General features: G+C 36.9%; 1 protein-coding gene across 1 annotated transcript in view; it reads left to right on the top strand.

Moving 5' to 3' along the window:
- Positions 1–16,816, top strand: part of SEC24B (SEC24 homolog B, COPII coat complex component) — a gene marked incomplete at its 5' end in the record, with an annotated part of 46,827 nt that overhangs the window by 6,565 nt on the left and 23,446 nt on the right. The window contains 4 exons of the mRNA XM_081999161.1: positions 4,759–4,944; positions 10,189–10,293; positions 13,368–13,448; positions 15,141–15,322. Of these exons, the coding sequence (XP_081855287.1) occupies positions 4,759–4,944; positions 10,189–10,293; positions 13,368–13,448; positions 15,141–15,322 (554 nt within the window). The remainder of the gene's footprint in view (positions 1–4,758; positions 4,945–10,188; positions 10,294–13,367; positions 13,449–15,140; positions 15,323–16,816) is intronic.

The following is a 16,816-nucleotide window of genomic DNA, read 5'->3' as shown; positions in this document are numbered from 1 at the left end:
AGAACTGACTGCTGTACTGGTGTGTAATAGGTACACAGTTTAGTTATGAAAATAAAAACATCCACTGTTTCTGCTACACTCGAGTAATACTGCAGTACTTGGTTTGTTTGCTGGACTGTAGGCATAATTACTTAAACCACATTCAGACTCTTTCCAAGCTTGTAGAGCTGCTGATATCAGCATGCCCTGTGCTTCCTTGCATAGTGGGCTGGGTTGTGGAACTAATTTACCTGGAGAATGAATTTTTCTTTTCCCTCTAAATTCTGGTTCAACCTCATCATACAAATGATTCTGTGTTTGCTGACTGGGAAAGACCAAATAAAGGTAGCAGTCAGTAGTTAAGCTGAAGGAAGAGCTGGGCTGTTTTACTACTAAATTCTAAAGACTTAGACCATTTTTGAAGCCTGGGCCTAAACAGTCTGCCTCCAATAATATCTGACTCTTTTAGTCTAGCATTCAACATCTTTGAATTTTTAATACATTTTAGCCAATTGCTACAACACCTTGCTAATAAAAGATGGCAAATAATTGTTTGGTCTTGGCATAATTGATTTACTTTTTGGGACACTGATATGCTTTCTAAATACAGTCTTATTGTTCTCAGATTGAGTCATTTTATATATAGTATTCTAATGGTTTTTAGCGTTTAAAAAAGGAGTTGGATCTTGAAAATTATTTGCCATTTCTTGTACATCCTTGGAAAGTGTCTGAGTACAACGCACAAGGAATTTAAGGAAATGATGAATGACTCACAAGAAGGAATTTTTCTGAATATTTTATCTTCCCTGCTGTTCCCCAGGAAGGAAACAATAATGGAAAACAGTTACAGTCTGTTCTGTGCATAGTTTTTAGGAAAATTGCTTGAAAAAAAAATTAAGATACACTGAAACTCCAAAGTGTGCTTTCTGTGACTGTTCATGTAAAGATATTTTGATACAGTATTCTACTGTTAGTCAGGGTGCCAATAAGACAGTTTGCTGTCATTGCTGCTGTGCTGTGAAAGAAGACCCCTCACAATTCTTAAATTATAAATAAGCAGATCTTAGACTGTCATTCAGGATACTACTGTCTTAATGTGTTTTTCAACAGCAGTTTTGTGCAGTTGGTGAACACTGAGAGCTCTCTGTGATGAAAGTGAAACATGGTTTATATAAAGAATGACATGTTTTTAATAAAATCTCTGTGTTTAAACAGGACTTAGGAAAATTAGGCTGGCATAAGCTTATTTAGAAGTGTGGTGATTTCTGAATTGTTTTCTATTTGAATCAGGAAAATTTGAAGCATTGGACTTACAATTGTATTTAAATCAATTTGTCTAGGGCCTTGGAAAGCCCCGAAAATACTGATCAAACTGTTTGAGCTGCTGTATGTCATGTACTGAGGACACAGAACTGCAACAAAATCTTTTTCTAAAACTTTGGCAGGCACGCTCTGAAGTCACTGAAGTATTTTCAGTGAAGCTTGCTGAAATTTCACTAGAAGAAAAGATGAAATTTATTTTGAGAGGCATTTTTTGATGGAAGTTGAGCTGTTTTGATGAATAGCAGCCAGTGAGAATAATTTTCTTTGTGTTAGGAAGTATAAATAAAGTAGAATACAAATATTTAATGTGAGGTTTTTCTGCTTGCTGGTTTAAACTAGTTTCACCTAGCAAAAATGCCCTCTTCTAGTTTTAAATTCTGTATTTCAGCAGAACAGTGTTGATACAAATCTATCCAGAAACGGTGTTCTGCTATGTAAATAACACACTCTGTATTATTTAGGTTTTTTGTCTTTTCTATCTTTCCTTAATATTTTTCCAGCTTATTTCAGCTGAAATCAGTGCACTCTGATTTTTCTTGGTGCTTTCCAGTCAGTGTGGGTTTCAACCAGGATGCCCAAATTTTACTGGACTCCTCCCTGCCTCCCTGAGGAGAGGGAGGTAAAGAACTACTGCGAGTAAATGGTATGGATTTCTTTGCTTCCTGGATCTTGCCTACTGTCCTGTAATCGTAGGCAGTCTGCTTGAGTGGGAGACACTTTAATTTCTTTATCTCATGCACATACTTCCTCTTATGTCAGATCAGGATCTAAAGTCCTTGCTGCCCCAGTTCCATAGGAATGTAGGCTATAATCCTGTAAATCTGCTAATATAGGTGTAGTTGGAAAAAGGGGAAGGACTGCAGCCAAGATACAGAAAGTTGGGGAGATAGGATGCTGTTGAAAACCAAGGTGTGGGAGGTGGTAAATGTCTCTGTAGAATTGCATGGGGGGGGGGGGGGCGCGGCTGGGGGGCAGGAACTCAGATCACAGCTGTAGCAACTCAAACGGGATGGTTCTTGCATCTCTTCTGCAAACTTGAGAAAATATTGTGGTGATACACTTTTTAACTGCTACCTGTAGGTCTCAAGTTGGAAATTAAATAAAAACTTTGAAGTGCTAGTTTTGTAGGAAAAATGATGAGTTACACTGCTAATTTGCACAGCTCTGCAGATTCTTTCTGTAACATAGATCTTTATTGGTATATGTCTTTTGTAACCAAGTGGTATACTTGGTTATTTTTAGTGCAAGAGATGGTCATGGTTGAAAGGCACAAGGGAAAACTTCAGTGCCCCTTAAAGCTGAGAGGAGTGGGAGGTGAAAAACAGAAAATACTGTGTCACTGAGATTGGGTTTTATATTTACTGCAGCCTGACAAAGCTCTTGGCTTCTCATGACATCAGTTGGTGGAATGTTGTATGGCCTGGTTGACCTTTTCCTGGATAACCTAATGGGAAACTTGTACTCTAAACTGGTGTTCAGTCCAGCTTTGTCTTAAGCTAAAATACGCCATCCTAAATTCATCAGTACTTATATCAATACAGCAGGGTGCAATCTTCTTACTGGCCACAAGGAAAAAAATTGATAGCATAATTACCATCACAGTAGATTACCACATGTGATGATATTTACTAACGATGTGTTTTTAAAGATTAACATTGTCCAGGTGTTTCCTTTGGTTTTAGTTACTCATGGCTTTTGAAAACTTTCAGAGTTGCCAAATAAAGTTTAACATGCAATTTTGCAGGCTGGATTTTTGTACAAAGAAAAAAAATTACATCTTTTTTTTTTCTCAGAGTTTAAAAACATTTTTTAGAATACATGTAAAGGATCCATGTAATTTTGAAGGCTATTTTGGATAACTTTTGTTTGAGAGTAGTTACTAGTACTTGGCAATAAGGTATTGCATCTTCAGCTAATCCAAGTGTAAATTGGTTTTGACTTTTGAACATGTGACGTGGTGACATTATAGCACTTAGCATGTTCTACAGCAGTGTTTGATGCTGTAAGCATTGCAGCAGTGACTTGAAGTGTGGAAAATACTATAACCCCATAAACAATTCTCTCTGCTACAAAACCTGGGTAAGCACACTAATGTTGCAAAGAACTTCCCTTGCCATCTTGCATATCTTGCTTGAGAAAGCTGTGTAGCTACCCTAACAAGAACATTTCTGCTGACAGGTGCTGATGCTTCTGTGAGGAGTCTACAAGACATAACGTATAGAAGCAGAAGTTATAGCAAGTACATTTCAATAGAAAATGCTGTGTGTATGTACTTTGGAGAAATACGTATTTTAATTTTGATAACACTTGCGAAAAAGCAATATGTATGCTCAACACTATATTTGAAAACTACATAATAAATAAAAGTTCCATTAAGGCGGTGAAAATATATGCTGTTAATTTTGACAGTAAAATAGAAAAACAGAAGGATCATTTTAATCTGCTGCTGCTTCTTCCCTCTATAAAGGAAGCCTCAACTTCCTCATAAAGTCCTTTCAGATATCAACTCCATTATTTAAGGAAAAGTCAGGGACTGTATGAACTACACTGCTATATGTGCAGCGGAAGCAAAGTTAGTATTACCTGTGTATCCTCTGATGAATTCTGTAACTTAAGTACTCTACAACTACAGTGAGTTTTGTTCTTGCTTAATTTCTCTGTGTGTTTACTGGATAGTATTGGTCAAACCATTTCCTTTCTATTCTTATTTTTAACAGCTTGGGATGTTAGGTTGTTTTGAAAGAATCAGAATATGATTAATTTTTTCAATTATAAATTGACAAAGAGGGACCCACTTAAAAGCTAACTTAATTGAAGTTATATTGTCCTTATCTGATAGGAATTTCAGCTGGACTGTGTTAAATCTCTCAAAGCACTAATCTGACTTTTTTAAGCAGATTATATCTATTCCAGATGTTTAAAACACATCAGAAATTCTGCGGAGTACTCAGGGTTGATTGAAACAGACTGCTTGGAATATGGGTCTCATAGTCGAGTACCAAAATTGCCAAGTGCCAGCCCTGTGAGAGAGGCAGAATACTGGTCTAGTACACAGCTGACTTTCAAGTTTCCTGCTTGTGGGAGGAATATTGAGAGGGAGCCATTCTACATAGACTGCATTCCTCTTATCTGGGAAGAGGAACCTCTGAAAGCGTGGAGTTGTGAGGATGGATCAAAAATGGATCAATTTGGCTTTTGGTCTTGATCTTACTACATCATGCGTTCCTTTTTGCTGTTAGTTGTCAGAGCAATGTGTTCATTCTAATGCAGTTTTATCATCATAGGTATTTAATTTAAAAAAAATCAAGTTTTCCATATATACTTGTTTGAAGGCATCTCTCTCTGAAGTACTGGTATTGTTTTAGTAGTTATTGTGAAATCAAATGTGATTGCTTGCATTGTGTAATTGTCTGCAAATACAAACAAAGTGTTCCTGCTTTCTGCTGTTTTTTTCAGGTGGCATTGATTCTTCACAGCCCGTGCACTCTGTGAGCCAGAGCGTTCCATTTACCAAGCCTGGGGCTGGAACATCTGCTTCCTCTGCTGTGATCTCGTCAGTAAGGACATCTGCTCCAAGCCTTTCTTCACAGCCACGATCTTCACCCACTGTTACACAGTCACCAATGTCGGCCCTTCAGGAAGGTACTAAAAGGGAATGGGAAGTTACAGTACAGACTTCTGTTCCACATGTGCACGTGAGAGCTGGAAGCTTTATTGCTGCTCTTCTGCATTTATCTGACTGGTGTACATGTCTTGCATCTCGTCAGGCTCCCTTAAGTGTTCTTGTTTTGTACCACCCTGGTTCTAGCTTTTCTCAGCTCTCCTGTTTGATTTTCTTTGTCCATACATCATTTTTGGCTTGTTTGTCTTGTTGACAGTCTCACATGTCTCTTCCTTAAAAAGCCTTCTTTTAGTTCCCTTATTTTGCTGAAAAGCTGCTCACTATTTTGACTTCTCAGAAGGAGATCTTAAAGTAGCTTTTGTAATCTGTTTGCATTAAAAAATCAGATCTAAACTAGCAATTTGCTAGTGCTAGCAGTGGGTAGCAGAGTGAGCTTGAGTATTAAATTCAAACTGATAAAATTTATATTCCCTGGCTGTAAGCTCCCATGAAGAGCTGCTCTACGAGTTACTTTTATAAGCTCCTTCCTGTTCTGATGTTGGTAGCCTCTTGACAAAGAATCGGTTGGGTCTTGAGCCGCCTTCAGCCATGCTAATTCTGCCCTGATGTTTTGACTTGCGTCTTAGGCTATTACACGTTTCTGTGTCTAGTATTCCAAATCTAATTTACTGTGCTGATTTTTTTTGTCTGTATTTTCTCTTGGTAATTTCAGAATTTTAAATTCTTATGGAAAAAAACTCGGGGTGTGAGATGGAAGTAAGCATTAATTTTGTCCAGGACAATGTGACATGTCCAGTGTTCAAAATAATTCTCAAAAGCATGGTGTGTGACAGCATGTTTTTTATTCTTTAAATTTCAAAATCCTCTGACATAAATGTCTAAATTTCCCCATTTCCTTCATTTCCTCCTTTTTCTGGTGGAGTGAAGAATGTAAAGAAATAACTTGTCTGTGAATCAACTCTGTAAATCAGATTACAGGCAAAAAGGTAATTCTTCATTGCTATGAAGTCCTTTATACAGTGTACCATTTTAAAATGATAAATCAATTTTTGGAACAGGAAAAACCTGTTACTTCATCTTCTGAAGAAATCGCATAACCCTGTTTCTAATGGGAAAAAGGATTTCAGCTGTTTAACTGTGCTTGCCTTAACATGCAATATATATGTTCTCGCAATGGTTCCTTTATAACGTGTGAACACTTTGTACATCAAACATAAATCACTGGGGTCACTGCTGAGCTCTACTAAATTCAAATACTTCTATATAAGTGAAGGTTAATGCAAATGTAGCTGAATGAGCACACTTTAAAACCAACAATATACCTATGTCAGGAATATGTAGATAAGTTATCAGGAGTTTGCATTGATCTAGTTGTATTTACATTATAAAATAATCTATAATAAATCCACGTACATGTCATCACACACATGTGTTTCTATGTTTAGATGATATTTTTATGAGCATTAGAAGACTTCAAACTCTTTTCAGTTAGTTTCATTTGAGGAGTCTGGAATACATAATGTACTCTTGTAATACCTTTTTATCAACAATTAAGTGTGATAACTTTATTTGTAGAAATTAACCTATTGAAAAAATAGAACACATCTGCTGAGTATTTGTCTGGGTTAGAATTCCAAGTCTGTTTCTCATGCAGGGTTTAAATGGACTGATTTTTATCTTATTACAGATTAGGGTTGTCTACATGAAAGCATTCTGAAAAACCAGTTTGAATTAATTTTTAAAGTGTATTTCATTGTTTTAAGCTCCTGTGTGGGCATTTCTATACAGAATTAGAATATTCTAATTGTTTAGTTGGCTAAGTTCTAACAGGACAAAAACCTTAAAATTTATTAAAGCCTATTTAATCTTATATAAATATCCATACACATTTAATGCAGATAATTTACTTGAAAATGGCATCTTAGAGGTGACCTTTGAGAATGTGTGTCATGTCTGGATGTTATTTGTGGGCTTCCTTAGGTTTTGTGTTGGTGAGAGATGCTGATGAGTAAGTGAAAATAATTTAAAGCAAAGAGTTTAGGAATGGAGAAGAGGAGGGTTCATTTTGTAAGAACTACTATTTGTAATATTAAGCTTGTAATACCATAGTAAATTTGTTGAAAATGAGAGTTGTGGGTAGAGAGCCAGTTAAGGAACTTCAAGATACAGTTTATTTTTGCATGTGATTATTTAATTTTCATTTTTGGTGGGTCCTCCATTATGAAACTTAACCCAATGTATGCTTTGCATTTAAAAGTATTTCATGGTATGAGTGATTGTTACTTAAAATACCTAAATAGTTGGCTTATTTCATAGACAAATGAGTTCTTATCCCAGTATATCCTTTTGTGTCCTCCCACCTACGTTTCTAAGTGTCTGTAAAATATGGTGGGATAAAGCCTTAGAGTGTGATGATATTATATTACAGGTACACTGTTAGCAGGGTTTAGAAATTTCCAGTCCAAGAATTTGTGACAATTTAAATTTACATGGTTACATTTTAAGCCAGACCTATGAAGTAATCTCACTCAAAATAAATAATTAGTTCAAAATAAGCTTTTGCAGTTTTAAGAGTGGGAGATTTTAACATTATTAGCCACTCTGTAAAAGATGCTAAGCAGAACTGACTTGTCACAACAGAAATCATTATTAGGCAGATGGTGCCACTTGTAACTGCTGTCTTCACTCACCTATTTCTGCCCTTCAGTTGTTGTCTCCCCTGTGCTGGCCTACTGGTGGCACTGCTGGGCTTTTCCATGTGAGAAAGACTTTTTTTTTTTTTTTTTTTTTTTTTTTTTAAACGAGGTTATTTTTCAGCTACATCAGTTCTCTGTTTCTGTGGCTCGACAGTTGTGCTAGCATGACACAAGAGTATCCTAAAGGCAGAATTTGTAGTACTGCTGGCAATGAAAATAAAGAAAGAAATCTTTGCAAACTCATAAGTCTGATAAGAGTCAAACCAGCCTTGCTTCCAGAGGATTCATAGTGACATAGTTCATGATTGCTAAAGTTCTGTATCACTAGAATATTTTTAAATCTTTTCTTCTGTATTCTTTCTGAACACGTGCATCCTTTACGTACGTGACCAGTGACTGGAAAAGGAGGAGTTTTAGCAGTAGAAGGTTTTTTGTTTGTTTTCAAAAACAAACATTCCAAAGAATCCCTAGTAGCATTAGTAGAAAGACTCATTCAGTCTTTTTTCTCTTATCTGCCTATGCTTGGAGTTTTTGCATTGGCATGCTCTTGCCGGGTAGATTTACTTTCTTTCTTCTCCTGTCTGTGTATATGGTATTTGTTAGAGATCTATCCTTGCACTCTCACACTGTGCCCATCTTCTTTTACTATGTCTGTGTTACACTGCATCATTTCTTGTCATCCTGACTTTTTTCCCCCTATTAATTGCATGTTAATTATGTTAAGTTGGTCTTTCTCCTTCCCGATAATGCAGTTCTGTCTTGTTCCTTGGTAGCTCTCCCAGGCCTGAGAAAAGACGTGGTTCCCTTGGCTGTTTTTGTGCTGAAAACTGTTTTCTTGCTGATCTCCTTATCAAGTGTATCCAGTAGCCTTCATGAAAGATGGGACTATGAATCACTTGAGTTAGCCCTGTGTTGTAGCAGTACAGAGAAACTGAAGCATTGTACCTCCTTGGTTACACTTGGGTTGATTTTTGCCTTCACCGTTGTGACTACTTGTATTGTAGAGAAACTTGATCAGAATTAATGCACTGGATAAAGTAAAACAATATCAGTCTCTTCATGCAGTAACCTCTGTATGAAAGTTCAGCTTCTCAAGAATGTTGTGATACGGTTTTGCTCTGTTGTCTTTTTCCTTTCAGTGTTTGAATAGATACCCTTCACCTTGATCCTGTTGAGTTTTTTTGAGTGAAATTGAAGTGGTCCTCTTGGGGTCATTTGCTAACCCTTTTAAAAAAGCCATGGAACTTAACAGCATTTGTAGCCCATAGGTTAAAATAAAAGTTGATATAGTCAATTTAAATTGTGGAATGGAGGAGGTTATTAATTACCATTATGGTTTCAGATTATGGATAGCATACACCACTTCTGTAGTGCTTTATAGTGTTAAAATATAGAGCACTACTCTAATGGTGCCACAGTGCTTCTACAGGGAGAAAAACACCAAACTGTCAAGAGTCTGAAAAATTGTGAAGATTTTTGAAGAATTAGGATATTTTCTTGCTATAGCAATCCATTGGATTTTAAGAGTAACAGTGGTCACTCGCATTTATTTGGGATGTGTCCCTGACTGCAAGCATATTTAAAAACCCTTGTTAACCATGCCCCATGACAAGAGAAACTTAAGATTTCTTGGCAGTGCTGAAACTGCATCAGTAATGAGTAATGTAGGAAATCAATTGTAAGCCATTGCTGCATGCTTTACTCTGTTTTAAAATCGTATATGTATGTGCTGCTTTTGTGTGTTGTTTGCATATGTTCAGAGTAGATACTGTAAAAAAACCAAGCAAAAAAACATTACCAAAAAAGCCACTACCTAAAACCCTTATAGATTACAGTTTAGAGTTGACTGTGGTAACAGTTGTTGAGTTGTCACCAGATCTTAAAAGTGGATAGTGTATTTAGGTGCTTAAATATGGGTCTACGAGTCTGAATTTATGCAGTAATTCAAAAATAATGCTAACCAAGTTTTCAGGTTTACCTAGCTTAAATTTCACTGGCTATGTTGCTGAGGTATGTGTTTGTACTCTCACATGTTGCAGCAGCAGTATATTTCATTAATTTCTGACAGAATTCTTCTGTGACTTTTTCCTCCCATAAAAGGGACAGGTGTACCAATAAAAAGTTTGATACTAATATTTTCATAACACAATTTGAATTTATTTGCAAAGGAACTAACATTTTATATATTAACTTACTGAAGTATTTCAGTGGACAAACTCAGATTAAATACATATATAGAAAGTCTGGGTGTTTAACTTCCTGTTGTACATGCACACACAGATATTGAGAGATACCTATATATATATAAAAAAAAGTTTCTTGCTAACTGCCATGTGCTACTAATACTTGGCTAAACTAGCCCACTTAAAACTGCTTCTGCTGTACTGCTTACATAGTTCACATATGGACTATAGTTCTAGAGTCTAGGGCTGTAGATTTAGCTATTTGCATGTTGGGGTTTTCTCTGGAATGGCTAATTTCTCTCACTTTTAATGCAGTGATTTGTGACTTTTGTTTCTCATCTTTCCTGTCTGTCTGACTCTTATGTTTGTGCTTTCCACTTCACAGGCATGCAGTATGGTGGATATGTTAATAATCAAGCTAGCTCTGCACCAGCTCCCTTGTCATCAAGTTCAGATGATGAGGAAGAGGATGAGGAGGATGAGGAAGCAGGTTGGCTTTAGCTTTACACCAGTGTCTTGTTCTCTTCCTACTCAAGTTTTGTTCCATATTTCCATCCCCTGAAACTTTTTTTCCTTTAAGACAAAACGTCACCCTGACTCATCATGTATCAAGTTAACTAGGAATTTCCTCGCTGTTATTAGTATAGTAAACAAAAAGGAGTTCAGTAGTGGTCAGGAAATGGTCGTCTTTTTTTTTTTGTCTTACTAATATCAGATGTTTTATGTATTTACCAAAGTAATAATCACAACTTGCAAGACTCCCATTTTTTTAATATTTTGGTTTTCAATAGGTTTTAAACTCCTAACTGAAGATAACTAGCTCTAGAACTTGGACTGATAATTGCTTATGTTAAGCAACTAGATGCCACTTGTATTATTACAAATGATACAGTGTACAGTGTTTACCTTGTTGAGGTGTTAAAGTAAATGTTGAAGGTAATAAGTGTGCTTTTTAGGACAGTAAATTAATCTCTGCTGCTTTTTTCTCTTCCTAAGGTATGTCTCTGTGGTCAGGCACATAGGTTTGGCTGTTGTGATGCAGCTGCTTTTTGAATTATGATTTCTAAAGAGTAGGCTAAAAGAACCAGGAGAGCGTTCTGTGGTTTTTTTAGTGCTGCACTACCTACTGAATTATCTGCAGAAATTATCTTTGCCTAATTCCATCCCAAGGTTTCTGTCAAAGGATATGTCAGAACTCCTTTTTTATCAACTGCAACCTTTGTTTCCTTCCTTTGTTCCCTAATCCTACCAAAGTTTTCATATTCTCTATCATCTTTCTCTCTCAAGTTCTGTACTTTGCTAAAGCCCGTAGCCTTTGAGCTAGCATTGTATTTAAATTTATCTTATGCAAAAGGGTGAAAGGGCACCCAGGTTCAATATGTAGGCTACCTGATTAACAAGCTTCCCTTTTTATGCCCTGTCACCAGGGGTTAATGTAAATCCTAAACAGATCCTGTAGACTGGTTTCTAGCTCAGGCTGTGCCAGTGGTTTTATGAAAAACAGGTGTTGGACATCTGGTTGCTTGTGTTTGTGTAGCTTCTCAGTTTTTTTGTCACTCTTACCAGTTAGATCATTAACTATGTTGCAAAAGAGTTCTTGAAAACTCTGAAAGCAAAAGTTATGTTAGTAAAATTAATTACTTAACTGTAAATGCATGTTTGAAGTATTACTTTTCTCTAAGCAGTGTTTTCTAATAATTTGTTCTTCATAAAACTTTTTTTTTTTATGTCTTCCTAATGTGTTCTCTGGTCTGGTGTTTATTACACTGAAGTAAATTTTGACAGCTTAATTGTAGCTTAATTTAAGCATAGGGAGACTGTTGTTTAGTTTTGTGGTAGTTCTTGTGGTTTTTATTGAGGGAGAATCTGAGATTTCCATGACACATGTGACCAGCTTAGAGACCAGCTACTTCTGGTCTGCAGGAAACTGTACAAATGATTAGTTTGGAGTTAAATACTTGTTTGCCAGTGGAAAGTAGAACAGAGCACATTCTAATTCTTGTAGGCATTGGGACTCTGATAGTTATCAAGAATATGTTACAAAATTTGAAAGTTCTTTAGAAGCAAAGACCTTAAGTGAAGGGTCTTCAGTAGTATATGAGAACTCAGTAATAGGATTCACTTTCTTATTTTAACTTAGGCAGACCTTGTTTGTGTGTCACAATGTCTTGGATGATACCTTCTGACTAGAACTTTTCTGTATGTCAGCAATTATGCATGAACTTTTTTTTTTTTAGTAGTAGAAGTATGACTAAGTTGCATTATTTTTATTTACAGCATGCTTTTAAAATACATTCTTTCATGTATTTGTCAAATTGGTTTCTCTTACCTTTTCCAGCCGAGCTTGGAAAGCATGTAAAATTTCTTTGCAACTCACTGTATCAATAATATCTTAGTAGTGAAAAGAGCAAGCTCATTTTTGTATGGGATTATAATACAGATGGATATAATTTTATGAATACAATTTACTGTGAGGAAAAACTCTGTAGAGAGTGACATAGTGGTTAAATCACAAAGCTTGAACTAGTGTATTATATGTTCACAACTGTGCTTATATCCTTTTGGTATTTTGTCAAAATGCAGAACTAACTTCTGGTCAGTCAAGAAAAACTTCTTGAAAGTTCTTAAATTTTGATCTTGTTGACCTAATAAAAGTATATTTTTGGGTTTTCTGTAGCAGGACTTACCAAACTTTTAAAAGCTGTGTTTCTGCTCAGGGAACAAAATAATTAATCCTATAAAATTTGATAGGAAAAGAAATTTTGCAATTATGTTCTTTTATAAACTTCAGAAAAACAAAGGGAAATTTACAGAAAAAAAAATCTGAAAACTAACGTTGTAAGAGTTTCATAGTGTTAATATTTAAATTGAAATCTATTGTTGGTGTTACGTTTTTTTCAAATAAATTTTCGGTTTCTTAGCTGAACGCTTTAAAGGCAAAATGCTCAAAAATAATCTGTACAGTCGTCATACTGCCATGGTATTAATGTGTCCCAAGTTTCAGTGATGTTATGTTTCCATATGCAGGAGTCTCTTTACTTGGAAATGTCAATTGAAGGGGGAACAAATCTCAAATGTTCCACCATGGAAATTCTCCCTTGAAATACTTTCAGCTTCACAATGGGATGTGTGGTCACAGTTGATCTTTCTGAGTACAACAGTATCAGTGAAGGAAGTCACAACAGAGACTATTTTAAAAATGTTGTACATTGCTTCAGTTGATGTAGTCTAGAAAGAACTCTTAGTTTAATAGAAAAATACTTTCCATTTCAAGAAACAACTTTTTTTCATTGTTTTTGTCCTTTTCTCATCGATCTCTCTTTTGCTGTTTGTTTGGCATGTGCTTGTTTGACTTTTTATACTATGTTGATTGTTTATCTCTTCCTCCCCCTCCTCTTTGCAGTGCTAATAGCTTTTGAGTCTTAGGGCTGAAGTGGTCTTTTTACCCAGGATCTTTCTTGACAGTTTCTTATCAAAGTTTTTATAAAAAATTCTCAGTCTCTTATTTCTCAAAAATTTACTGTTTCTGAAGCACCTAACCTTTAAATTGTTTTCCTCCCCCAGCAATTGATAGTTCCTCTACTACAAGCAGTGCCTCTCCTGTTCTGAACAATTATGATGCCCTGGAAGGAGGTGGCTATCCAGGTAAGCAGTTTATCACATGTTAATTCTGAACTGTTTGTTTAAAGACTTAAATGTTTACTGTTTATTTTTGGGTTTTTTTCTATTTTTGGTGGTGTTTATTGTTAATTAACAAGTAGGTGAAAGGGAATGCCTATGAAAGGAGTGGGGAAAATCATCAGTGAGAACATACCTCACTTTTTTTAATCACTTTTCACAGTTTTAACACTGAAGTTGGAGTAACCATTTAATAAAACTTCCCTGTATTGTCATAGTTTCCATTGTAATATTGAGGGTGGTGATGAAAGTATGCTCTGTGTGAAAGCAGACATCTTTCTTGAGGCTATACTGTATGCCTGATTGTGTTGACATTAGTAGTTGATAATAGTTGACACACCGCTGAAGTCTTGAGAGACCAATGATACCAGTTTGCAGAGATGCTTGGATCGGATTATTTTCTGCTATCTTTCTTCCTTTAAAGAAAATGGCTGCTATTTTGCTTATTTTTATTTCTAAAAATTTCAGGAGTGTCAGGTCTATTCTAAATGAACCTTCTAGCAGACTACCTCAGTCTTGAAATCTATAGAGCTGTCATATTGAGAGCAGGTGGAAAAGATGCTGTTCAATGTAGGTATGTTAGCCAGTATTTTAAATGCTAATTAGATTAAGGGCGGGGACGGGCTCCCCCTCTGACTCTTTTACATTGCTCTGGCCCCGAAGAGTGTCACAATAGTTTGCTTGGTTTGATGGGTTCCTGTGTAAAGTGAAATCTCAGTCAAGTAAAAAACCAATATTGCTATCCACATAGGGTCTATCTCATGCAGTAAGGGTTGCAGAGGCATGGCTGCAGGTTTGAGTTCTAATTTCTGAGCTAATAACTAATGATTTTTGTTCTGCTGAAGGCATATTCTAAAAATAACTTGTTCCTTTTGTTTTCCTTAGAGTAACGGGATCAACTTTAAATTTCTTCAATCAGTTGATTTTTTTTTTTTTTTTTTTCCCCATGCTTCTGGAGTGTTCATGCCAAATGTAGTTTCTTGACAGTTGGTTTCTTGAGTGGTTGGTTTCTTCACCTGCCACTTTCCCTGGTGGATTTTACCAAGCTTAAATTTTTCTGAAATTTAGCTCCCATTTGTAGACATTTCTAAAGAGCAGTTTCATCTCTTTACAACTGTTTTGTATGAATTTAGGTCTATCTTTCAATTTGACCTTTAAAAATAGGGGAACCAAACTGCTGCAGGGATATACAGAAGGGACTTGCATTACTTAAAGGAAAGCTCTGTGTCTACATTTAGAAAATAGTTCTTTTGCCTTAGCCTTATGTTTTAAAAGTATTTATAAGTGGTAGAGGAGAGACTAAACATGAGTGGTCTCTTTTGCAGTTTATATCAAGTGCAAATCTTGGAATAAAATGTAGTTCTAAGGGGGTTTGATTTCCTTTTTTTATATTCAGCTGAAATACTTTTAGTTGCTTTTTTTTAATAGCATTTTGTTTACAAGTCTCTGATCATCTTCCTATGTATACTCCCTTTATCAGCATAATTGCAGGAATCTTCCGTGCCGATTTATTTCATCGGTGCAGATAAACTTGATGGATAATGCAATAAACTTATAAATGGAAAAAGTGGTGTTTGAGCATTTAGGAGTTTACATTCAAACTAAGAAAGAAATCGTAAGTATATTCAATACCTGTGGGATTTCTTTTTGTCTTTCCAGAGACACGTTCTGTGACCAGCAGCCCAGTTCCTGCTCCGTCAGTCCCCCAAACGTCAAAAGCTTCTAAGCCCTTCGGTTATGGATATCCAACACTGCAGCCTGGCTACCAAAATGCAGCACCACCTACTCCTGTGCAGCCCAGTAATCCAGGACACCATCCTGGGTTTCAGCACTATCCACAGGTTTGTATTTTTCATTTAAAAGTTACTTCATGGGAAAAGTCCTTTCTCCATGATATATTTCTTTTTTTACTTATTCTCATATTTTTATTTTTATAATTTCTGAGCCAAAAAAGTATAATATTGATGTCATAGCCCTGGATCTTAACTTCTTTTTAGAAGGCTTTTGAATGAAAATCTTAGGTGTATCTCCAAATAGTTCATAGAATCATAGAATAGTTCGGGTTGGAAGGGACTTTTAAAGGTCATCTAGTGCAACGCCCCTGCAACGAGCAGGGACATCTTCAACTAGATCAGGTTGCTCAGAGCCCTGTTGTTGAGGTTTAACCCCAACTGGCAGCTAAGCACCAAACACTTACTTGCTCACTCCCCTGCCAGTGGCGTGGGGAAGAGAATCAGAAGAGTAAAAGTGAGAAAACTTATGAGTTAAGCTAAAGACAGTTTAATACATAAAGCAAAAGCCATCCAAGCAAAGCAAAACAAGGAATTCATTCACCACTTCCCATTGGCAGGCAGGTGTTCAGCCATCTCTAGGAAAGCAGGGCTCCATCACACTTAATGATTACTTAGGAAGATGAAACGCCATCACTCTGAACATCCACCATTTCCTTCTTCCCCCAGCTTTATATACTGAGCATGATGTCATATGTTATGGAATATCCCTTTGGCCAGTTTGGGTCAGCTGTCCTGGCTGTGTCCCCTCCCATGCATCGCCCACCTTCTCGCTGGCCAGCATGAGAAGCTGAACAGTCCTTTTACTGCTGAGCAACAACTAAAAACATCAGTATGTGACCAATGTTATTTTCATCCCAAATCTAAAACATAGCCTCACATGCTATGTTTTGCCTCACAGCTTCTATAAATAAAACTAAGTCTATTCAACTGAAATCAGGACACTTGTCCAACCTGATCTTGAATGTTTCCAGGCATGGGGCATCTACCACCTCTCTGGGCAACCTATGCCAGTGTTTCACCACCCTCGTTGTCAAAAATGTCTTCCTTACATCTAGTCTAAATCTGCCATCTTTTAGTTTAAAACCGTTACCCCTTGTCCTATTGCTACGGGCCCTGCTAAGAAGTCTGTCCCCATCTTTCTTAGAAGCCTCTTTCAAGCACTGGAAGGCTGCAGTAAGGTCTTCCCAGATGCTTCTCTTCTCCAGGCTGAACAACCCCAACTCTCTCAGCCTGTCCTCACAGGAGAGGTGTTCCATCCCTCTGATCTGTGGCCCTCCTCTGGACCCGCTCCAACAGGTCCATGTCTTTCCTGTGCTGAGGGCTCCAGAGCTGGATGCAGGACTCCAGGTGGGGTCTCACCAGAGCAGAGCAGAGGGACAGAATCACCTCCCTCAACCCACTGGTCACGCTTCTTTTGATGCAGCCCAGGATATGGTTGGCCTTCTGGGCTGCAAGTGCACATTGCTAGCTCCTGTCCAGCTCTTCATCCACCAGTACCCCCAAGTTCTTCTTGTCAGGGCTGCTCTCAATCCCTTCACTCCC

This window comes from Phaethon aethereus (genome assembly GCF_964289735.1).
Source record: "Phaethon aethereus genome assembly, chromosome: 4".
Classification (NCBI taxonomy): Eukaryota; Metazoa; Chordata; class Aves; order Phaethontiformes; family Phaethontidae; genus Phaethon; species Phaethon aethereus.
This window is presented reverse-complemented; position numbering and strand designations above follow the sequence as displayed.